The sequence below is a fragment of the Mauremys reevesii genome, linkage group 3 (genome assembly GCF_016161935.1).
Source record: "Mauremys reevesii isolate NIE-2019 linkage group 3, ASM1616193v1, whole genome shotgun sequence".
Taxonomy (NCBI): Eukaryota; Metazoa; Chordata; order Testudines; family Geoemydidae; genus Mauremys; species Mauremys reevesii.
Genome location: NC_052625.1, coordinates 12,076,148 through 12,100,754, shown reverse-complemented (window position 1 = coordinate 12,100,754; position 24,607 = coordinate 12,076,148). Strand labels below are relative to the sequence as shown.

General features: G+C 43.3%; 1 protein-coding gene across 7 annotated transcripts in view; it reads right to left on the bottom strand.

Moving 5' to 3' along the window:
* SPTLC3 (serine palmitoyltransferase long chain base subunit 3) overlaps positions 1 to 24,607 on the bottom strand; it is a 138,427-nt gene that overhangs the window by 27,334 nt on the left and 86,486 nt on the right. For all 7 annotated transcript variants that reach the window (XM_039531315.1, XM_039531313.1, XM_039531314.1 and 4 more), the window contains 2 exons: positions 14,741 to 14,846; positions 970 to 1,189 (listed from right to left, as the gene is read on the bottom strand). In XM_039531315.1, coding sequence (XP_039387249.1) covers positions 970 to 1,189; positions 14,741 to 14,846 — 326 coding nt within the window. The remainder of the gene's footprint in view (positions 1 to 969; positions 1,190 to 14,740; positions 14,847 to 24,607) is intronic.

Genomic DNA, 24,607 nt, shown 5'->3' with positions numbered 1-24,607 from the left:
GCCAGAAACCCTGGCGCCGCTCTTGAGGCTGAACCCTTCCTAGTAGTTCCACCAAAATCCATGGCAACTCTATTGCCACGTGCTTCCCCACTTTAACGCACTCCTTAGTCCTTGACACATGCTTCTGCATAAGCTTAAAATGAAAACAGGCCCCAATCATGCAATTGGATCCACCACCAGCCTGAACCCCTGCACCTGCGCAGATCACTACGGACTTAAATGGGACTCGATGTGGGCATGGGGATTTGTGCTAGTGGCTCCGAGTGCAATTCTTAGGCCCTGATGCTGCAGTGACGCCTCCCCTGCTACTTACCTGAGCCAAAGGACTTTATACAAACTAGGAAAAATCATAGGTAGGGGGCCTAGTTACAGGACATAAAGGTTTAAGGCCTTGTGTGCACAGGAAAGTTTTACCAGTTGTGCTGATATAGTTTACAGGTATAGTTATACCTAGGGTGACCACCTGTCCTGATTTTATAGGGACAGTTCCAATTTTTGGGTCTTTTTCTTATGTAGGCTCCTATTACTCCCCACCCCCTGTCCCAATTTTTCACACTTGCTGTCTGCTCACCCTAGTTATACCAGCGTAATCCCAAACTGGGCATGCAAATCTGTACATCGAAGTCTATCTAGCCAAGCACAGAGCTGGCTGAATATCCCCAAGACAATGAACAGCAGCATTATTTGTAAAGCTCTCCACCCAGGTTTGGGACTAAAGTACCAAGAGAACAGCAAATTACCTAATATGAATATCAAACAAAAATAAGAAAACTGAGTATTTTACCCATTCCAACATATAGAATAGCTGAACAGTTCAATCATTCATTTGCGGTCCAAACAGGGGCGATGCATTTTCTATAATAGCACTACCATATGGCAAATTATATGGAAAGGCAGCTATATATGCCATGCACAGATAGGATGCCATTTTTTTTGGTGTCAAACAGAGACTGGAAGTTTTCTATTTACCTTCTTGCCAGCTATGTATCCGCCAGCTGCTCCAAAGCTTTTGGTGAAGGTACCCATCAATACATCGACATCTTCAGGGTTCATTCCAAAATATTCCACGACTCCCCGGCCGGTGGGTCCCACAGCACCAATGCTGTGAGCTTCATCCAAGTAGAGGTAGGCTTTGTATCTCTTCTTCAAGGCGACTATCTCTGGCAGGCGCACAATGGAACCTTCCATGCTAGAGAACGAGAATTGCTAGTGAATCTTTTAATCCCCTGCTCTCTTTAAATATTAGCACTCTGGTACACATTACGGACGACAGGGTTACCCTGATACCAAAAAAGGGCCTCTTTAAAGCTCAAACCAAATTCGTAGCTCAAAGAAAAACTGGGAAGTCTTTATGCCCATTGCTGAGCAGGCAGACACTCACATGAGCAGTCCCAGTGACTTCCTTGGTCTTTTGCAAATTATCAGCCCTACTTCTGAAGAGAAGGGAAGGGTTCAGATGACATGCTGGACTTTATCCAGCTTAGTATATATAATTCATTACAACCCCCCCCACAATTAGAAGGTATTTGCAACTCTGGCCTCCCACTTATGTCTATATGCCACTCTGACAACATTTATAGGTTGTAAAGGCAACAGATCCAGGCAGCATTCCCCCTGTGCGGGAGAAGTCTAGGGTAGAACAGGTGGGAGCCAGGGACAGAAAGATTTATATAGATGAGCTTCAGAGCATCCCACAGGCACATGTGGGGAGGCTCCCTAACTTAGGGCAGACTTGGCTCTTGGAGAAGGCACAATCTGGGAGCCACAAAGGCGACTTAAAGTGATCTTTGACTCCTTCGCTCCTAGTCTGTCTCTTTCAGGGGACGCCACACACAATCTAGCACTGTACAGGAAAAGAGCCTTAATATTTTATGTTTTTCTCCTTAGTACAAGAGCAGAATTCAATATGTTGCATTGATGCATTAACAACATCTTGACACTCCTAGGGAAAAAAGGATAAGAAACCCAGTGCGCTCTCAGTAGTTACCACAATAGGGTAGGTGAACAGCAGGAATTACCCTGCAAGATGAACTCCCCAGGAGACAAATTAGAAATCCTCTTTAATGCAAGGTGGTTTAGTTATCCATACCTTTGCTGCGGACACTATTATGCCTTGAAAACCTGGGTGAGATTACTAAGGAAGCTTATCACCAGATACCTTCAGATGTATTCAATAGTTTATTTTTACAGTGAGTTAAACTTGTTCTCTTCCACTAGCTGTGGTGAAGGAAAAAACATCTGAAAAGTGCTAACATATTTCATACCAAAAGCAAGGTGCTGTGTGCCAAGCAAAACCTACATTCTGTGGGGAGGCCCCCTGCTCAGGTGGGTCAAATTGGAAATCTTGAGGCAGCTCCAGCTACATTGAAAAATGGAGCCTGTTCCTGAATTAAATGTGCAAATGAGTAATACAGTCAGTACGGCCTCCCGGCGTTATTTATCTCGATATCAGTTTCCAACTGTTTTATGCTGCCCTCACAGATTTTAGTATTTGCAACATGTAGCTGCATTGTACAAGTTATAAGGGAGAAAATGGAGGTTTGGCAGTCAAGTAGGCGACAACAGGCTTTTGGCACAGGGGAGGCTTTTCATGATTTTGGCCTCTTTTCTTTCCCTCACTCTCATGGGCAGGGTTGTAGGTAACTTGAAAGTTTTGGGAGGGCTTGAACCTCTGCTCCCTAAATCTCATTAACTCTTGACAATGAGAAGCCATCCCTCTCCCAATACCCAGCACTACAGCCGATACATAATAATAATGCAATGGACTTTGCATTACTTCCATGTTTCAGCTAAAACATTCAGCAATGTCATAGTATTTTCACATAGCCCATGTTGATCAATGAGGGCAAATGACACCGCTGTCTGAGTATTGTTTCAGGGAGTCTGCAGATGCAGGAAGACACTCTGCATCTATTTACATTTGGAAGTTTATTTTCACAGCTATAAGGGCTAAAATCTTAATTTAAGAGTAGAAAATTTCAATTCCACTGCACAATTCTACAGCAAAATCATGTGATTGCTCAATCCTGGAATACAGAGAGCTTAGTTAAATTCCCTCTCCTGGTATATGACTGTCAGGAGATTTTAAATGTGAAGATAATTTGATGGAATTGTTTTCATACACTATGACCTAATGATGTAAGTAGGAGTTAATTGTTTTTAGTCTAAATAGGGTAGTGAAATGAAGAACCTATTAGTGTTCTTGAAAGATGCTGGCTTATTTAAATCCTGGGATGGTGGCCAGAGGCCACCAGAACAACAAAAGGCCCAGTTCTTCCACAGAATGGCCAGAACACAGGCAGCTTTACTGCGGGTTTCCCTGCATGCTGCCCTGCTAATGAGCCTCAACCATCCCTTGGTGGGACCAGCTCTAGAGACAAGAGACCAGTTTGGTTTCTGGGCCCATTCTGTCCCTGGCCTCTTTGCTGACTTTTGGTGATTGCGGAAAAAGGCTTGCAATGGGGACACCTCTCTACTTAGAACTAGACTGAGGCCAAACTCATTTAACATAGGCCACCGAGCAGCCCTTATGGAAGGTAAAACTTCCAGTAAATATTACCCCGGGCTGGAGTTAAACCAGGGACCTAGAGCTGAAATGAAATGTGTCTCTTTGTTTCATTTTGGTAGTGTCACTCTTACAAAATGCTCAGGGCATTTCACAGCTCTGGAAGTCTGAAAAGAGGGAGTTTATGGAAGCTTTAACATATTTTTGGAGCGGGGAGGGGGTTAAATTGTGTCATTGTGGCCTGACTGAGCAGTAGCATTAAGCTGTGCCATCCACTGAGCAATTCAGGATTGTGTGCATGGGGCCTATTCATTTAGCATGGTGCAGGCTGCTCCTCCTCACTCAACTGGTCTTTTCCTCTGTGAGGTAATGAGGAGGAAGTGGGTGAGGCCTTGATTCGGCTTCCTTCCCGTTCCTTTTGGGGCAGTGTGTGCCTTAGGAGAGTGCAGGGACTACAGCAGTGACAGAGGCCCTCACTTCGGCTGCACAATGTAGTTGGGGAAGCAATCTGTGCACCCCAGTTTCCCGCCTCCATCTCAGGGCGTTCCCACCAGAATCTGGCCCCAAATTAATCTACGAAGCTGAACAATGGGTGCATGCTGTCACGGTCAGGGAAACAGGATTGGGGACAGAAGTCCGACATCGCTGTATTAGTGCCTCAAACCCAGCCCAACTGGAATTAGAGTTTAGACCTGTCCTAGTGGAGTTTTGTATGGTCCTTTCGGCCTATAACTTCTGAAGCTGTTTTCCCTCTGTCTGCAGCCCTCTGCTGTTTGCTCCACAGTGCATTGTAGGGCCAGCCTCCCGCACAAAAACGACCGTGACCTGTTCACAACACTGATGTCCCTGACCCAGTTACAACAGTTCAGATCTGTACTGCAGACAGGATCTTAACTGTGTTCTGCGCCAGGGCTGAAGCGTCGGTTACATACAAGGTTTTAGCTCTGCCACATAAGTTGGTCACAACATGATTACGTCCCAGTTGCTCTACAATGCCAATGAAGTTTTAACAAGGTCACGAGACAAAAGTGTTGGAAAGAGGTCCCCTGGCAAGGTTTGTACAGGACACAAATGATGTAGTTTCTGAATCACTGAGTTTAGGTCCTGATTCAAATCCTATCATAGTTAATGGGATTCTTTCCATTGGCTTCCATGAGCTTTGGCGCCTGGGAGATGGAAGATACATATCACTGTAGGTCAACTAATCCTCTCTGTCTGGCAAAGCAGGTTTACTCTATACAGCACACTGACAGCATTTTATCCAGTTTCATTTTAGAATTCTCAGGCAACTGGACTTCTATAATTTTTCTTGGTAGACCGAGGCCTTTTCCATAGCCTTATTCACTGCACTGTCAAGAAGATTGATTTTGCTGATATTCAGACAGCCATTTCCCCTTCTTAATTTCATCACACAACTCCTAGATATGCCATTGTGTAATACCCTTCCAATCTCTGCAGATTTACTCTAACCCTTCCAGTGTTTGAAGACTTATCATATCCCTTTCTTCAGTCATTGCTCAGATTACATATAAATCTTTCTTTATAAGTCAATCCCTTTGGCCCCTTGATCATGTCTGTCATGGTCTTTAAACTCCTTTCCTCTGATCTGATATACAACTAGATACACACAGTGTATTCATGTTGATCTTGATCTTCCAAAATACACACATTAAATCTTAATCTTTGCTTTTCGCATTATTTTCTTTGGTAAACTTTGTCACAGTGTGGCATTTAGGAGACTTGACACAGACGTCTCTATTTTGTGGTTTACAGCAACAGTTTAAAAAGTCAAATAAATTACAGTATTTTGAAATGTTAGGAAGCAGCCATTGATTGATTAACCCCCTTTTGCTGGTCTCTCGCCAGTGGCGTAAAATGTTACCCCTTTGAACTAAGGGGCTGGCAATCACCTAATAGCAGGATATAAAAAATTGCCCTAATAGGCTGCCTAGAGTACTGGCAACGAATCGCAAAAAAACCTCAAGTATACATGAAAATGCACTGGACAATATCCAAGCGATCAGAGAAATACGACCAAGTCAAATGAAAATGAAAATGGAAAAAAGTTTGATGAAAAACCATCGGTTTTGACCATTGTATGTTGCCTCTCAATTGTTGCCTTGGGCCTTGGCCCATCTGACTCATAAGTAAATATGTTACTAGGTAGCGCAAATCTACCAGAAACTGAGCAAGAATGCAGTAATTGACTGATCCTGAACCGAAAACAGTAGAAGCCAAGGAAAACACTAGCTAGAATTTAGATAATAGAGACATGATTTAGCAAGTCAATTTAATTTCTGCCATGGACCCGGCCAAAACTTGTTCATGCTTTTGTACTGAGGATTGATGGCCATGTGGTCTCTCTCAGCTTGGACTGAATATGGAATAAATTTACTCTCAAACTAGTCCAAGTTAAAAGCCAGCTTTCATTAATAGTTACATTTACCTGTGCTGAGCTTTCCTTTCCTGAATGTTAAATACATTTTAAAAACTGAAATGTTTTCTCACTGTTTATTTGACACCCAGCTTGGGTCCTTTATAAGCTCTGGGCCAAATTCTGCATTTACTTATCCCCATGCAAGCTCAGTGGGCTATGATTCTGAAACACCACTCTGATTTTTCAACACCACGCTGGCTCGCAGTAGTTCTTTTCAACTTTTGCCAGTTTGGTAAGTCAAGGTTCATGTGCAGTGTTGCTGAGTAGGATAACTCTTTCACGTACCCTTAACATGCCAGTGAGCTTGCAGGAGTGAAAATGAAGGCAGAATTTGACCCTTAATGTTGATCTCATCAGTGTCGTATATTGCCATCTTAAAAAAAAAAAAAGTGGAACGTTACATCCGTGCAAAAAGATGCCAAGCCAAACTTGTAAATCAAGATACTTTAACTTGCATTATGGATCTGACCAAGTGATTTTAATTCTATATAATAGTTATCAATGATGCTCCATTTCTTTAGAAACCCGTTTAAAGAATATCCATTGGTCTGCACAAGCACAATTGTTCTCCTTGTACAAAAGGGCAGTGCGGGCCAATATCTCTCCAATTCCTATATTACCAGGAATCCGTTCATGATTTGCAGCAGAGGGGATGGAGGGTGGATAGTGAAATGCAGATAGGGACCCACACATCTCAAAGAACCTCCGATTACAGGTAAGTAACCTCCATTTCTTCTTCGAGTGACGGTCCCTATGTATACTCCACCCATGGGAGATTAGTAAACTGTAGTCAAACGAGAGGCATGTGTGAGTATGCAGATGGTATGGATGTCTAGTCTTGCTATCCCCACAGCTGCATCTGCAGTAGAAGCCTGCAAGAATGCATAGTGTCATGTAAAGGCATGTATGGATTTCTCGGTAGCCGCCCCGTATATATCTGTAAGGATATATCTTACAGAGATGCTACAGAAGTTGGGGGGAATGTGACTAATTGGTAACAAAGGATGATGCAGCTTGGTGTCCATTTACAGAGTCTCTGAGCAGATAGACCTTAACCTCTTGATCACTCTGCCACGGTGATGATACATTTAGGAGTTTTTCTGTTTGTTTTGCTTTCTAGATAAAAATGTCTAGACCAGTGGTTCCCAAACTTGTTCCGCTGCTTGTGCAGGGAAAGCCCCTGGCAGGCTGGGCTGGGTTGTTTACCTGCCGCATCCACGGGTTTGGCTGATCGCAGCTCCCAGTGGCCACGGTTCGCTGCTCCAGGCCAATAGGAGCTGCAGGAAGAGGTGTGGGCTGAGGGACGTACTGGCCGCCACTTCCAGCAGCTCCCATTGGCCTGGAGCAGCGAACCACGGCCACTGGAAGCCGCGATCGGCTGAACCCGGGGACGCAGCAGGTAAACAAACCAGCTCAGCCTGCCAGGGACTTTCCCTGCACAAGTGGTAGAAGAAGTTTGGGAACCACTGGTCTAGAAAGTTAAGCTGTCACTTCTCATCAGAGGCATGAGTTTCTGGAAAAAATACTGGGTAAGTGAATGGTTTGATTCATGTGAAACTCCAAAATTATTTTGGGAATGGATTTTGGGTGGAGGCGAAGAAAGACCTTCTCTTTATGAAAGATAGTATATGCCAGGAGTGCTCTCAGCTTGCTCACCCTCCTGGGATAGAGAGTAGGAAGGCAACTTTATCGAGAGATGGAACATCGAACCGGTTGCTAATGGTTCAGAGGGAGGTTTGGTGAGAAGTGAAAGGATGAGATTGAGACCCCATTGTGATGTTGGTCTCACCACTGGTGGGGAAGTTTTAACAAGTCCTTTTAGGAATCTATTCATCGCAGGATGAGTAATGCTAGTATGGTTCTCAACTGAGGGATGAAAGGTGCTGATTGCTGCAAGATGGATCCATATGGAACTGATTGAGAGGCCCAATACCTAAGGGCAAGTAAGTATTCTAGAATAACAAGAATCCTAGAGGACTCTGGAGGTAACTGGTGTTGTCATGACCAAAAGGAGAAATGCTTCCATTTGGCCAAGTAGCATCTCCTAGTAGAACCCTTCCTGCTTTGAGAATGGAGTGAACTGCCACTGAATACATGTGCTCTATGTCAGATGCCCATCCAAACAGCAGGCCTGCAGTTGTAGTGATCCTGGGTTGGAGAGTGCCTGATTGTATATTGTGTTGCGACAGCAGATCCAGATGCTGGGGGCGGGAGGGGGGGGGGCGGCCGGGGGCAGGGAAGGTGGAAATCCACAGGAGGTCTCAGAACTGTCTCTGCTAGTTGGGCGTGGTGAGGATGACCTGAGCCCTGTTGTGACAGATCTCTTGCAGAATTTGTGGTATTAGTGGGGTGGGAGGGAAGGCATACCTGAGGCGGTCTGCACAGGTAGAGCTGGGCGTTGCCCGTCAGACCACGGCCATAGCTGCTCTGGAGCAGTATAGGGGTAGTTTCTTGTTCCCTTGTAAGGCAAAGAGATCCCAAGATGGTGTTCCTCACTCGGTGAAGATCTTATTCAGAACAGAATTGCAACTCTCTCATTCATGGCCCGAGGAAAAGTGTCTGCTGAGACTGTCTGCTAGGGAGTTGGGTGCACTTGGTAGTTATATTGCTGAGAGGCTTATGTGGTTTCTAATACGCCAGTTCCAGAGGATGACCGTCTACACTGGGAGGAGGGAGGAGATCTTGTTCCCACCCTTTCCCCCATTTGTTTATGTAGAAGACAGCTGCTCATACTGTCTGACATAACCTGGGTATGTGTGGATTGGAGGAGTGGAGGGAATGCATTGTGGGCCCAATAGACTGACCTTAATTCCAGTGAATTGGTACGGATTCTGGCCTCCCCTGGGGTCCAGGTGCCTTGTGCAGTGTGATTGTCAATATGGGCTCCCCAACTTAAGAAAGAAGCATCTGTGATGATAATTGCCTCACATGTGTGTGTGTGCGCGTGTGTGTGTGAGGAAAGGAACTCCCAATTGAACTTTCTCTGGATTTGTCCCCCAGGCAAGAGAGGCCATAACTTTGGCTAGAATTGCTACTCTAGCACTGAGGTTATCTTTGGTGAGTAAATGGACTGAAGTCAGGTTTGTAAGCAGCGGAGAAGCCTGGCGAATGGTGTTACGTGGCCGCATAAGGCCATATGGCTTAGGAGGGAAAGAGAGATTCTGACCATAGTCTGAGATGTGAGGGTGATCTATTTTATCAAATCACCCCTGGTATGGAAGCTTTCCAACAGGAAATAGACCCTGGCTGTAGTCAAGTCCAGAGTTGCACCTATGAAATCTATGGACCTTGTGAGAGTCAATGTAGACTTTTTGTGGCTGACACAGGTTCCCAGGGAAGATAGTAGCTGGAGCAGGAATAGAGCGCCAACTGGAATTTCCCACTGGATCTTCCTATCTGGAGCCATTCATCAAGATATGAAATGACAATAAACCTATGTCTTCTCATCCAAGACATTACCATTGAAATGACTTTTGTAGAAACCCTGAGTGCCATAGCTAGTCCAACTGGGAGAACTCTGAATTGGAAGTGGTCTTTCTCAATGAGGAATATGAGGATTATTCAGTGGGACAGGTGAATGTCTATGTGAAAGTAAGCATCTTTCATGTCGAGGGCCACGAACTATGTACCCCCTGTTCCAGAAAGGGAATTATTGATGCTAATGTGACCATATGGAATTCTACTTTTTGGAAGAATACATTTCGTTGGTGTAAATCATGAATTTGTCTCCAACCACCAGACTTCTTGGGGATCAAGACTTATGGGAGTAGAATCCCTTCCCTTGATGTTAGCATGGCACCCATTCTATGGCTTCTTTCTGGAAGGAGAGACTTTACCTCATGGTGAAGAACTTCCTTGTGAGAGTGGGTTCCTGAGAAGGGGAGGAGTATTGTAGTGGAGAGATGAAATAAACTCAGTTGTGTAGCCGTGGTCTTGTTATTGCCCCCCAGTTGTGAACGAAGTGCGTAAGGCAGCATAAGGCATGGCAACATAAGAGTTTCGGGGGGGCAATAAGGCCTGGCATCAACGTCGGTATGCATTCCTTCAGCAACCATCCAAAGAACCCGTTGGACAGTGGGTGGGGTGGGGTAGCCATTGCAGAGGTGGAAGAAGCCATGTATCTGGGTCTTTGCATACTGCCTTTTGTGTGATGGTTCATAGGGGCACTGGCAATTTTCGACCTTCTTCAAGGTAGGGGCACAGGAGGCAGGGGTATGCCACATGGATCTGGCAGGTTGGCCTTTCTAGGGTGACCCATCCAGAGGGCTGGATGATATCCAATAGGCCATTCTGCGTGTCCTGGACCTCCTCAACAGGTATCTGAAGCTCAGTGGCTACTCTCTATAACAGCTCCTGGTACTGCTTGTGGTCACTGAGCAAGGAAGGGGATGATGGAGCAACTTCCTCCTCAGGTGAAGAGAATGACACACCCATCTGAACTGGCAGAACCAGTGGATCCAGCTCAGCTTCTTCCTCCACAAACTTGGATGGATCTGGTCCAGTACGTCTGTTATGCGGATCCCATTAGGCTAGTAGGAAGGATTGAGTGATGGGGGAGATCCCCAAGACATAGGGTACTAACGGTCCCCTGAATAGCCATAACCTGAAGAAAGTGGATGGTTCCAAAACCTCCTGTGGGTTCTGTCTGGGCTTGTTTCCATTGGGTGTGGTGGGAGAAAAAGACTTGTCTGGAGCCTCAGATTTGTTTGACAAAATAATAGATTCCTGCTCTACTGGTGGTGCCATCTGTACCAGTGGGAGGATGCTCTGAGTTGTGGATGCAGTAGGGGGCGATCCTCTTCTTCTCAAGGTGATTTTTTCAGGCATAGGGATGTCTCTAAGGAGGACTGGGCCTGGTAGGAATATTCTACTGTGCGGTAAAGATTTTGGTTCTTCCTGCTGTTTGGAGAGCCTCTGAGGAGGGGACTGGTGGATCCAGGGCCCGCAACGGGGTATTCAGAGAATGCCACATGGAGTGAGCTGGAACCATTGAATGAGGTCCCAGCGTGGAGCTCTCAGACAGGCCTGGTGGGTACTGATCTTATGGTCTGGGGGATGGAGCCAGAATCAGTACTGTCGGATCCTTTTTCCTTTGCCTTCTTGAATGTCAGGTTTATGTGGAACTAACTCCTTATGATCCATGTGTGAGGACTCACATGACTTGGATGGGTAGAGCTCCTTTTTCTTAGAGGCAGATCTGGATTAGGATCTATCCTTACACCTATATGGTCATGTCCCCTACTCTCATGAGAGGATTTCTCATGCTTAAGAGTTTTAGCCTCTACTCCAGAACGCATGCTTTGAGAGGTGCTGCTCGCAGTCTGAGGGGGTCTCCCCCCAGCCTGGATCCGAATGAGGCCTCATGACCTGCTCCATGAGGTGCTTCAGCAGGTGGAGCGCTTGTCTTTCACTAGTTTGGAGAGGGAAGGAACAGCAGATAATGCCTTTGGTGAGGCAATAAAGGGCGTGCTGGTGGTCTTTTGCTGACGGAGAAGGAACGGGGGCAGGAGACACCATTCTCTTGGGACTCTTGGCATAGTTCCTCTCTACATGGAGAAGCTTCCCAGGGCATGGAGAACTAAGCTCACTATACTTATTATAAAACAACACTACACTAAACTTAAAAAAAAATCACTAAAACTATTTACAAATTGTTTTACTGATATTAAAATAGGAAGATTGAAGCAGAATTTTTATTCAGGCCATGAGGTGGTAAGAAGGATCTCAAGAGCTATTGGTTTGCCCTGCCCTTTATATCCTTACTTCAGAGCATGTGGAGAACCACCACACATGTGCGGACCAATGGACCCGGCTTACTAAAGTTCTCTAGACTCAGGCACATGGTACGCGTGCATACTCATGCGTACAACACACATAGGGACCATCACTCAAGAAGAACCAGTCCTTCATGGACAGGTCAGCTCTCATCCAATATTGCATCTAGCCAGTTATGCAATGATATATCATGGTGGCAATGCTGTAGGGGTTCCTTCTTGACCCAGTACAGAACTGGTTTGGCGTCTGAAGTATGAGCTTCGGTTTCTTATTTGCCTACCTCACAAGTATACAATAAAGATTTTAAAACTAGCTAATGTTTGGATTAGTTTCTGATGAGATGCTATAAGAAAGCTAGGTATTATTACTACTTTTACTGTATGCTTTTTGCTTGCACAGACACAAAGGCTATTAGTGGAAATAAATGGTCCAGCACTTAAAACAAAAAAACAAGAGATCCCAGGTACAGTATTTGACTCCATGTCCTCCTATGCAGACTTTCTTTGACAAACACTTAGCAGGCACCACACCGAGGTTAGGATTTTTAGTGGAGACTAAGGGAGATAGGTGCCCAAATCCCACTGAAAGTCAGTGGCTGCTGGGTGTCTAACTCCTATAGGCTGTTTTGAATTGGAGCTTTTGAATCAAACTCTCTCTCTGAAGTTTTACATACTGTGATTGTGCTTTCTTTAGAAAGAAAATTCTCTGTGAATACTAGCTGCAGATCTAAGGAAAACTATTGCCCAGTGTCTCATTAAATTGGAGATTGATTTAGTGACAAATGCCAGAGCCAGTTGACATTATGGGTCTGTGCAACTGCTCACTTTAACCAATGCATCCATGACACAAAGGCAGGGCCGGCTCCAGACCCCAGCACGCCAAGCGTGCGCTTGGGACGGCATTTTGCCGGCAGGGCGGCAGGCGGCTCCGGCGGACTTTCCGCAGTCATGCCTGCGGGAGGTCCACTGGAGCCGCGGGACCAGTGGACCTTCCGCAGGCATGACTGCGGAGGGTCCGCTGCTCCCGCAGCTCCAGTAGACCTCCCGCAGACATGACTGCAGAGTGTTCGCTGGTCCCACGGCTTGGGTGGACCTCCCGCAGGCATGCCTGCGGATGCTCCACCGGAGCCGCGGGACCAGCGGACCCTCCGCAGGCACGTCTGCAAGAGGTTCCCCCGGAGCCGCGGGACCGGCGACCGGCAGCGCGCCCCCTGCGGCGTGCCGCCATGCTTGGGCGGCCAAATTCCTAGAGCCGCCCCTGCACAAAGGTACCTTCACTTTCCCTTGTTGGTGCACATGCAGAGTAAAGGATTTAAAAACTGAACAAAGTACAGCAACTAAAGGGTTTTCTGTAGGCCATGCGACTGGCAGGAGTATTTGTCATTAAAATGTTGGTGGTCCACTTAATTTCTGCATGATCAAAGTCCTTAAAACGTAACTTTCTTTCAGCTGTACAGAGCTATGTTTATTTGCAGCTTTGTTCTGTTTATTCTGGTTAAAGGGAGATATTCAGCCTGCTTTGGATCAGCTGGTCTGCTGTTAAACTGTTCAGTCCTGAGTGACTAGTGTTTAGATGAGGGCTGACTTGTTCTCTGCAGCAGCTGGCACAAGTTATGCAAAAAGAACATGCTGACGACTATGAAGTTATGACGACATGAAAAAAGAAAAGGCATCATTATTAGAACTGTGCAAGTAACTGATTTTTTTTTTTTTGGTTTGCTTGTGATCTGAAAAATAAAAAAAAATCTTTTGGGTCAACTTGAAACTGATTTTTTTCAGAAGTTCTGGCAAAACAAAAGGTCAAAAAATGTGTTTCAAGGTGTTTTGGCATTTTAACTGTTTTTCTTTTCTAAAAAATAAACACAAATCAACTCCCTTGTAAATCTAGCCAGAAAAAGCAAAACATTTCATTTCAGAAATGGCATAATAAACCATTTTAATATTTTTAAATTTTTTCCTCTTTTTTTTCCCACTGAAACAATTTGCCAAAATTGACACAAATTTGTGAAATGTTGCGGTCAACCTGAATCTGCATTTTTCGGTGAAAAATTTATCGGCCAAATTTTTTTGCCTAGCTCTAATCCTAAAGAAAAAAAAATCTTGCTCAGGATGACTAGCATTAATAAGTCAAAAACCATAAATTGCTGCCATTCAACATGACTGTATTTCAGTGATGGATAATGTGATCCTTGTAACTTTCAATATTGGTTTGTAAATCACTTTGGCATCCTTTGGGCTGAAAGGATGCTATATAAAAAACTCTGCTATACAATTGCAAGGTGTTATTAGTATGCATCATACTAGACAGACTTCCAAAGTTGACTCGATTATGCATTGCCATCTGATATTGGGATATGGGTACCACTACTGTATAATACTTTAAATCCTAATTTTATACCCACAACCTGAGTGCAACTCCATTGGACATTGATTACTGGAGATGTGCTAGATTCACTAAGGCTGAATTTGGTCCTAAATGTTTATACTCAACTGTTTGGGTATAAAACGGGCATGCAAAATGTATACAGTGCCAGTACCTGTACCCTTTTTCAATTCATCAACGCGTAACAGAGAACTCTAGAAAGCTGGTCCGTTTAATCACCTTGAGGCAGATTGTCAGCTGCTGTAAATTGTCACCGCTCCGTTGACTTAAGTGAATCTACAACAATTACACCAGCTGAAGATCTGCCCTTTGCATTTATATAACATACCCCATCCCAAAGGAAAGTGCTTTGCAAACCAATATTCAAAATTACACACAGGGACCATACTGGAGTTGCTTCTATTTACACTAGGGCTTAGACTGACCTTCAGGATTTTTATATAAAACACCGAAACCGTCTTTACTGCCTTATTACTGTTAATATTGCAGACCAACAATTTTTAGCAAGGCCACTGAAGATCCTACTTGAGCTGTGAAGCAATTAAAAAAAATACACTGAATTTCTCAGGCAATCTCAGTGTTACGCCTATTAAATTCCTTTATAATACAAAGTACTCACACATTTGTAAATGCCGACATACCTGTAAATGCCCTCTACTAAGATGAGAATTTTTTTCCATGCTCTGCGACTTCGAGGCTGCCCATATGCTATTGCATCCCTCAGTAATTTCTCTAGGCTCTGCACGTCTTTATTTAAAAATAAAAGAAAGGAAGAAAACAAAGTATTAACATAAGGGGCGTTAAAAGGAAGTTTTAAGTTCTTTCTGGCCACTATTTTTTTTTTAAATAAGAAATCGACAGTTAGAGAAATGTCTCCTAAATGCACACTTCTGTTGCACAAAGGCTACAGGCCTAATATTGGATTTAATTTGCCTGATTTTAATCTTGCGATAATATGACCAGAAGAGCTTTCTGCAACTATGCACCTCACCAGGGAAAAACTTTTCTTTTAACCATTAGAAACTCTCAGCTTCTCTATTTAAAAATAAAACTGAACACTTTTGTCAGCTCCTGATTTTAACTGTCTATAATTCTTTAGTTGCACTGCGGAAATACACAGCATCGTGAGCTTCACAGGGGGAGATTTTCAAACGAGTCTAAGGGATTTAAGAACCCAAGCCCTACTGAAAGTCAATGACACATGAAAATTTCCCCCTACAAGTGCAAGCTTGTTGTAATAAAATCAATGGTCCAGATCCTTAATTAGTATAAATCACCTTAGCTTCCTTGACTTCTATGGAGGACATTGATGGACACAAACTGAAGATCTAGTTTTATAGTTTTCTGATTATTACAATTCAGGACAAAAGAGGAGATTAAGTAGACAGATTATAATTTGTATGCATTTTGCTTTCCTCCATCAGCACCTTCCCCTTTCACTAAGGGCACGTCTACACTTACAGTGCTGCAGCTGACTGACGCTCTATGCTGATGAAAAAGAGCTCTCCCGTCAGCATAAAAACCCACCCCTGGGAGCGGCAGAAGCTATGTTGGCAGGAGATGCTCTCCCGCTGACTTAGCGCTGTGCACACTAGCACTTATGCCAGCATCACTTATGTCAGGGGGATGGAATAGTCACACTCGGGTGACATAAATTTTGCCGACATAAGCGGTAGTGAAGTCATAGCCTTAGGCTCCAAATCTGAGGAGAATTGAATCAATTACATAATTTTAAGACACAAAAGTCTTAAGACACTAAGAGTGTTGTATACAATAATTCAGGCTACAGGATCGTGACGAGAAATAAATTTTAGAAGAGTAAATAGTATTGTGGTCATAACCTGCCGTGTTTAACACTGTCATTAAAAACAGACTGGTAACAAAACAATCGCTGAACAGATATTCCATTATGATCAACACAGGCAAATGCCACAGAACTGTATGTTTATTTCATTTGAAATTCATTTAGCAGAATAGAGACTCATTAAGCCTACTTCAGTTAAGCGGCTTTGGGTCAGTTCCATGCATAATTTCAACAAATGCTTGGATCTTGATGCATGAAGAGGAATCTTGTCCTTTACAAGAAAGATGGGGAGTGGGAAAAGACTAATGAGAGAGAGAAAATATGCAAATGGGTACAAATACCCAAGGGACTCTGCTTCTTAGCCAAAAAGACAATGTTTGGCATTGATGAGGCTTTCCTTTGAAAGAAGCCTGAAGTAGTGTTAGAAACTTTGTTGCTCCCTCAGGCATTGGTTATAGACAATATGAAGCCAATTAGATACATTTTTTAATGGAATGGTAAGTAGAAAAGAAAAAGAAAAGACTGTACAAAGATTAGGGCAGTACCAAAATTTGGCTCCTAACTGATAATTGACTGAAAACTGACCAATATTTGGGTTTGGATGAAACCTCTTTGAAGCTGATTACTTCCTGCAATTTGAGCGAACCTGGAAGTACACATTCCAAAATGCCTAAAGACAGTACCCTGCATGGCATTTGGAAATGTGCAGTCCCAATTTCCTGACTGCTGCCAGAACTAGGATCGAGTTGGTGGTGGATACATGAGGAATGGGTCTGTGTCTACTTCATTTGGCTGAACCCTTTTCTCTACCACTCTACTGTGGTTTAGATGTGGGTCCATATTCCTGGATCAGATCACCTTCAAGTTTGGGTGGGAAATTCGATTTCAGATTGTGAACGGGGATCTGATCTGCATTTCATAGGTGGCCTTTACCACTAAGAAAGGGGTCAACCAGAATGTTAGATCTGAATACCTTTGAATGTGGGTGTTTGAAACACAGAGCTAGATCTCAATTCTGCAACTCAGGCTCAATGCTCTGTCTCACGTTGACCAAGCATTCTGGAGTGCTTGAAGCCCAGGAGCACCATGCAATTTGCAGTGCCTTAGAATTCAGTGACCACTGTAGGAGCAGTGGTTGGCACTAGAGCATTAGGGCCCTGTGCTCTCCATTAAAGTGATTTGATAGTTTTATACCCATGAAAACAGTCCTGTGTGTCTGTGTTTGCAGGTCGGTGGCTAGGAGAAGACAATGATACCTTACAAACACCGCTGGCATGTTTTGTATGAACTAAATTCCACATTTTCTGCAATAAAACTTGAATGCACTGTTATTCTTTTAGCATTACGACATCTAATCTTGATCTTTATATTTCTAAGAAAATGCAACCCTTCCACTTTATGAAGATGCACTTCAGTCAATACCAACATATTTGAAACTATGCAGAGTAAATGAACCGTGTTTGTGCACCTTGTCCTTACACGGGGTTAGACTGTGGACCTTACTCAGTAACTTACTACATGAATAGTCCCGTTGACTTGATAGCACAAGGTATTATCCAGCATCACTAACTATATCCCGCTTTAGCCCTTAGCAAAAAGTAGGTTCTTCCTCATGAACTCTTATGTATACTGAGCTGAGTGGTTTGTCAATTTATAAGGTATGATATACTTATTATAAACTGCAACTTTTTTTATTTGGCTATTCAAGAGAAGTTGGAGAATACCAAATTACATTCTGAATGTAGCTGTACCATTAGTACCCTCTTTTGCCACTACAAAAGATCTCCGTGGGTCCCCTCAATGCAGCCAATCACTGGCTGTATTTGCTGCCCTCTAAATAGAGGTTAGAGATAATACAAGGTTCTTCAACAGAAAGAGCAAGAGATTAATGAAACAAATTGACACAGTGTTAGGAGAGGAGCAGGAGTCAGATGGATCTCGGAAAAGATTATTCAAAATTGGGATTTAAAGTATTCAGCCCTCCAGCCTTCGCTTCTGCAAGCCCCAAAGAAGATTAATTGCTTCACTTAAAAACAACACCTTTCATTAGTCAGTGGTGGTTAGAAAAGGCAGGACAATAAAATAATACTCCAACAATGAGAGTAACTGCTGCTGGTGCAACCTGATGTTAGTTTCTCAGGAAGATTCCTGTCCTACCACTTTGAACCAATATGTTGTCCCATCTGCAAAGCCCAGGGCATCTGTATAGCCAGAACACAGTGGTTTGAGCATTGGCCTGCTAAACCCAGGGTTGTGAGTTCAATCCTTGAGGGAGCCATTTAGAGATTTGGGAATTGGTCCTGCTTTGAGCAGGGGGTTGGACTAGATGATCTCCTGAGGTCCCTAATAATCTATGATCAAGAAGCTTTTAATATTCAAGGAAGAAAAAACCTGATGTTTCCCTTTCTCGATTTGTGGCTCTGTCTCTGGGCACTGGCCATTTCACTACCATGTCTCCAACATGACCATTCCATACTTTCTAGCATGATTCCAGTACAATGCTGCTCCATGGCACAAAGAAAGATTGCAGTCTCCCTACATCGAAACTAGGTTATTTCAAGTCTTCTGAAGGTCTTGCATACCAGTGGAGAGAGGTCCAAATTTGCCACTTAGGGTGCAGGCAAATTGCGGTAACGATTGCTCACCCGGCTGAGTTCTGAGATTGTGATTGTCGCCCCGTGGGGACTAATGCAATGTAGACAGCACAGTTGTCCACCAGATGGCAATCAAGTAAATAAATTCTCCTGCTGTTTAAACTGATTTGCTTAGCAGCTATTCAGAGAACTCATTTGCAGCCCCGCCAGAACAGTATTTAGTGAGTGGAAGTTCTTCTTTTTGCATTCTGCCTTATCCTATATCCAAACAAACCAAATCATTTAAGCTGAGGGGGGAGCAAAGCCTTTCTCAAGGCTGGTGTCCGACTACTATTAGCATTTGTGAGGTAAAAGGACTCCAAGGAAGTGTGGCTAATAGAATATGTAATTGGCTGCATGACATCAGCCTGACAATAAGGGGGGAGAGGCAATAAGGGCTAGTAGTACTGGTAAGAACCCAGTTAAAGACAAGGCTCCATCCAATGGTTTCTGGGGATTTTAACAAAGCCCTGGCTGGGATGATTTAGTTGGTGTTGGTCCTGCTTTGAGCAGGGGATTTGAATAACTCTTGAGGTCTCTTCCAACCCTAATCTTCTATGATTCTATGATCAGTTAAACCTGCTATAGGGCTGGACCAGGGGGACCACCAGTGGTCTAGGATAGACACAAGTTGTGAGTATGTCTGTCTGAAAATAAGTCTGTAAATTAAAAAATAATATTGAGGGGGAACGGATTGCGTAGCATCAGCCAAAAGTTTGCAAGTTGTCCACACGTGTCTTAGAAAGCATTTTAATCCAGCTAGATTTGGAGTCTCTCTCCCAGTGACATTTAGATTTTACTTTGTTCCATCTGAGTTTTGAAAGCCTTTTATACTTCTTTAATTGTGGAATTAGAGGGAAACCATGGATTTGTCAAAAGACAGGATCTTCTGGATGCTTTCTACTATTTTACCTGGGGGAGGAGGGGGATCAACGTCCTAGCTTGCTTCCCTATTTGTACAATGCTAATCTTGATGGATAGGGTGGTTACGGAACACACCTTGCACATGTTTTCCCTATAGTAATTCAGGAAGTATGTGGCCCAGAAAACTTGCTGTTGATTCATGAAAGGGTAGTGTCAGTATCCCCCTCATTTTGATAACCATTTCCAGCCGCCAACAAAACCATAACAGCAACACACTCTTTGCACCTTGCCCTTCTCTCCAATGTATCTTGTATACACGTACAATCAAAGAAGTCAGAGTGAAAGTACATGAGATCTAAACAGTTTAATCAAGACTGTTACGCTCCACGTAAAAGGAGAATGAACTAGACAGGGGGGAGCAGTCACTTTCTCCAACCTTCCTCATTCACGTGTAGGCCCGCTTTGAAAATGTCATTCACAAGGCTGCCAACCAATTTGGTTTTGTTCTGGCAACAAACAATACAGAAAGAATGTTTTTGTCACTAGTTGAGTATTCTGTGGCAGTGGCCCAAAGGTCTTTGACTTTTCATACTATGTTTACAATGCTGTAACACCAGGTTAAACACTATGCTGGTGTAAACCGGCTCAGCTCCAGTGGAACGGTGCCAGTTTATATCAGCAGAGAATTTGACTCCATTCTCATGTTTAATAAGTGACTTTTTTAGAGTGCCGTATTACAACCCATTGCTGTTTGCCTTCCTGGCTGACCTTATCTTTAGAGCTCTCACAACTTCATAGCTGGATTCAATTCTACACTTTGACCCCTGGCTTCCATGAATGGAGTATTGTTCCAGCTATCCAGCAGAAGGTCCTTGACATGGTGACATCCTCCAACTGAGGGCAACTACCAGACCCCTTTCAGAGAGCTGTTTGCTCCCCTCATCAGCCATGACACAAACTAGTTCCCATTCCCTGCAGGTAATGAGTATTACCTACCTCCTACTGAGGTTGTGGGAAAGTGATTTTTTTTTGTAAAAAAAAGGACAAAAACACTTTACAATTTTAGAGTCATGTACCGGATGCAGAGTTTTCTTTTTATCCGCAGAGCCGATACAGCACAGGGAAGCACAGCAATGTGACTTGGATAACAGGTAGATCAGATGACCTATTTCCACTAAGTGTGAGAATGAAAGCACAAGTCTAACATTTGGCTTACGTGTGGCCAATGAGCTTAGCAGTTCAAACATCAAGGCCCTGACCCAGCAAAGCACTTAAGCATGTGCATAACTGTAAACAAATGAGTAGTCTCATAAAAGTCAATCGGACTATTCATATACTTAAAGCTATGCACCTGCTTAAGTGCTTTGCAGTATTGAAGCTGAGGGTTGGTATGTCTAGACAAACTGGAACAATAGGTTCAAATATCTGAAAAAGACTAAGTGTTTGAGGCAGTTAAATGAAGAACCATTAAATTACTAAAGGCTTGTCTATACTTAAAATATTATAGCTCCACAACTGTGCTGCTGTAGCGGTTCAGTATAGACACTACCTACACCAAAGGGAGAGCTTCTCCCATCAGTGTATGTAATCCACCTCCCAAGAGGTGGTAGTTAGGTAGACTGAAGAATTCTTCTGTGGACCTACCACTGTCTACACTGGGGGTTAGGTCAGTATATCTACATCTGTCAGGGGTGCGGATTTTTTTATACCCGAGAGACATAGCTAAACTGATGTAAATTCCTAGTGTAGACTAGTATAGCGTGGATCTTTTGGGCAAGGCATTCCCTGTATACACATTACAAATGTAAGGATGTTGGAGTAGCCAGCTACAATGCTACTGTCCTCGGACACCGTCCATTTTGCAACATAAAGAGCACCTAAACATACTTTTTTTAAATGATGTCAAAGCCCTGGACATGCTGTTTCTAAAATTCTCTTAAGTTGCATTTACAAAGCAAACCACGACTTGCTACAAGACAACTGCATCCGAAATGGGTTTACAGTGTAGATGGGGCCTTCACAAAGGGGATTCTGTCTGTCCTGCTGGATGTGTGCCAGTTAGCTGTCCAGCCGTGCTGCATTTCGGTAACGTGTCACACGTACAGCTCTGGAAACCACTTGGGATCTTTTAGGATGAAGAAGTATTCCATACGCGTAAAACTACCATTAGTAGTTATTGGATGAGGAAAGTGAGTTGGTAGGCAGGTTCTGGATTTGATTTATGAAATCTGTTCATAAGAACACTCCAAAATAGCAGCTTTATAGCAAGAGTATTTATCTATATGGCTTCCTATACGGGGGTGGGTTGGGGGGTTGAAGATCAGAAACTTAGAGTATACAGAGTTTTACAAAATGTTCATACCGTTTCACAGTGAAAAGGGTTCTTTAGGTAGAATTCATGTTAAGGTCCAGGCAGAATGGGGTTAACTCAGAAACTATATCTAATGCTCCAAAAAGTTCCCACCGTTTCATAATGATAAGCATTGTCTTACTGTAATTCTGGTTAAGGCGATAAGACTCAAAATGGTTAAACGAGCCAGCTTTTAAATAAAACTAGACTGGCTTTGGCAAATCAAATCTCTAATCTAGGGAACAATGGGTTACATAGAAAGAATCTGATGAGCTTCCAGTGGTGTTTGCTGAGGTGCTTAAGGGAATTACCTAATTTTCCATCTGCAGTTTGGTGTTTGTGGAACTAGTTAGTTATTGCTGTTAGTTTTGCTCCACATTCTTCACAGAGAATATCAGCTCTGATTTATCATAAACCCCCAACAGCAGGCTAATTAGATGTTAGCTCACTGGGGGAAAGGAGGAGAATGTGTATGATGGCTCCTTGACAAGTGATCAGGCGCGGAAAGGGTATTAATTTATCAACATATGGGTCAAAAATCAATGTGACGTCTTCAACATTCTTTTAGGAACTGTGATCTGAATCACATTCCCTGAATGGATATCTTCTTTCAAGTGCTATGGGAAATAGCACAAAATAATCACAGGTGAAACCACAGCATTACTTGACATGGATGGCAGTGATAGTCGGCATGAAGAACATCTGTCTAATGGAAATTCCTACTGAAAAACTTCTTGGAAGACTCTGATTAGACAGCTTAAAGAACTTTTTATTTAATTAGTATGAACTTTTGCCTAGTTGATGGAAAAATAACAATGTAATTTATTGTTAGGGCTGAATGTGGAGATGGTGTTGGTGGGGGAGTTGAGAGCCCTTGGGTTTTGGTGGTTAGAGGTCATCCTTCAAAATGTCATGCAGCAAAAAAAGTGTGACTGGGATAAGTTACTGAACAGAGCACAGTGCAATCTAAGGAAGAGGTCAGAGATCAAGAGAGACACAAATATAAAAATACTGCCTAGTATGTCTAAATCTCTAAGGTCGGATCACTGAATGTTAGTAAGCACATCAGCTCATAAATTTATAAATAGTTACTTTTGTAAAAACGTTTTGAATCAGGCTTATTCATAAATGGTGCTTAATGAGGTTATGGAATTGCTTCTTGGCCAATTAAAATGACGCTAATATCGATAATGTATCTTATAATTATAGTGCACTTTTCATCATACGTTTTTATAAACATATACATAATTAAGTGACTTCAATCACCTCTGGGATGGGGTAAAGTAGTAACTGATGACACAGTACCTGTACATGGCATGATACAGAACAGTGGAGAATAGCAACTGAAATTGAAGGGAGTATTTAGGTAGACAATATGCAGTGACCGTGCTATAATCTTTACAACAGGGGTTTGCAAGTATAGCAAGTACCACAAATGCCACAGTGTCAGCAGCATTAATTGAGTAAAAGGCAATGTTGTCAATGTTTTAAAAGACCATATAACAGGATGACTGGCCCTTTAAAGGGAGATAGGTCCAGCCCCATCTGTGACACACTTAACTCACCTGCCAAGGTGGAGAAAATGAGCTAAGTCACCTGACAAGAAAGTCATGTAGGGGAGAAATACAACAGAAGCCTATGGATAGCCAAAGAGAGAGAAGGAAAGACCCACACAGAAAGCCCAGGGAGCTGATACTCAACAGAAAGCAGGGAGAGGTTGAAATAAGCAGAAGGACCGCATGAACTGCTCCAAACAGAAAGACTCTCCCTAGCTCCTATGCAGAAGGCCTGGGGAGGCACGCCTACAGGGAGCAGAAGCTAGCTAGGGAAGCTAGAGTGTGGCGGGCAAGTTTGCTAGAGCGAAATCTCAGCAGGGAAGGCACAGGCCTAAGAACCCTACACCAAGGACTGTGAGCCAGCTAGGATGTTGGATGGGAGTTCTTATGTCTCCTTGTGAACTTTGTTAATAAATCTAGGACACAAGAAGGGGTGTTACTTGACACATGAAAGCCTGTGTTGAAGTTACCGGGGAGGGGTTAGCCTGAAGCCATACCAGTAGCTGGTGCTGGTACAGACCGCTATGCAACAACAGAGTTATAATATAGCATTAGTATCAGTCTTGTCCTAAAATCCTATTTTGGTGAAGTCAGTATGTGGGCAGATGCTTATATCCCAGCTTTCTGAATACTTGAAAAAACCTGCCAGAAATTTAAGGTGGGGTTTTCAAAAGTACTCTGCATTAGCTTAACTCTGCTCTCACTGACTTCAGTGGTAACAGAGTTAGGCCAGCGCTGAGCGCTTCTGAAACACCTTAGTCTTTTGTACTGATTTTCTGTTGCAATTGTAAATAAATCTTTCTAGCACCGTACAGAATCTCAGCAACATGCCAAGACAAAAGGGTGGTTATGGTGAGAAATATTTTTGAAAATTAAGCTCCAGCATGGCTAACCAGGGCACTGGTCATGGTCATTGTCTCTTGTCAACTGTAAACTGTCATTGTATGCATTTCATTTTTCTCTCTCCAAAACCAGAAATCATATATAGCTTTGAGAGGCTAATCCTCTGCCCCTTATAAAATATTCTCAGATAGGTGATGGCAAAACTTGTAAAAGGAAAAATCACGTCCACACATACAGAATGGAAAGAGACTGTCTAGGAAGGAGTACGGCAGAAAGGGATATAGGGGTTATAGTGGACCACAAGCTAAATATGAGTCAACAGTGTGATGCTGTTGCAAAAAAAGCAAATGTGATTCTGGGATGCATTAAGAGGTGTGTTGTGAGCAAGGCACAAGAAGTCATTCTTCCGCTCTACTCTGCGCTGGTTAGGCCTCAACTGGAGTATTGTGTCCAGTTCT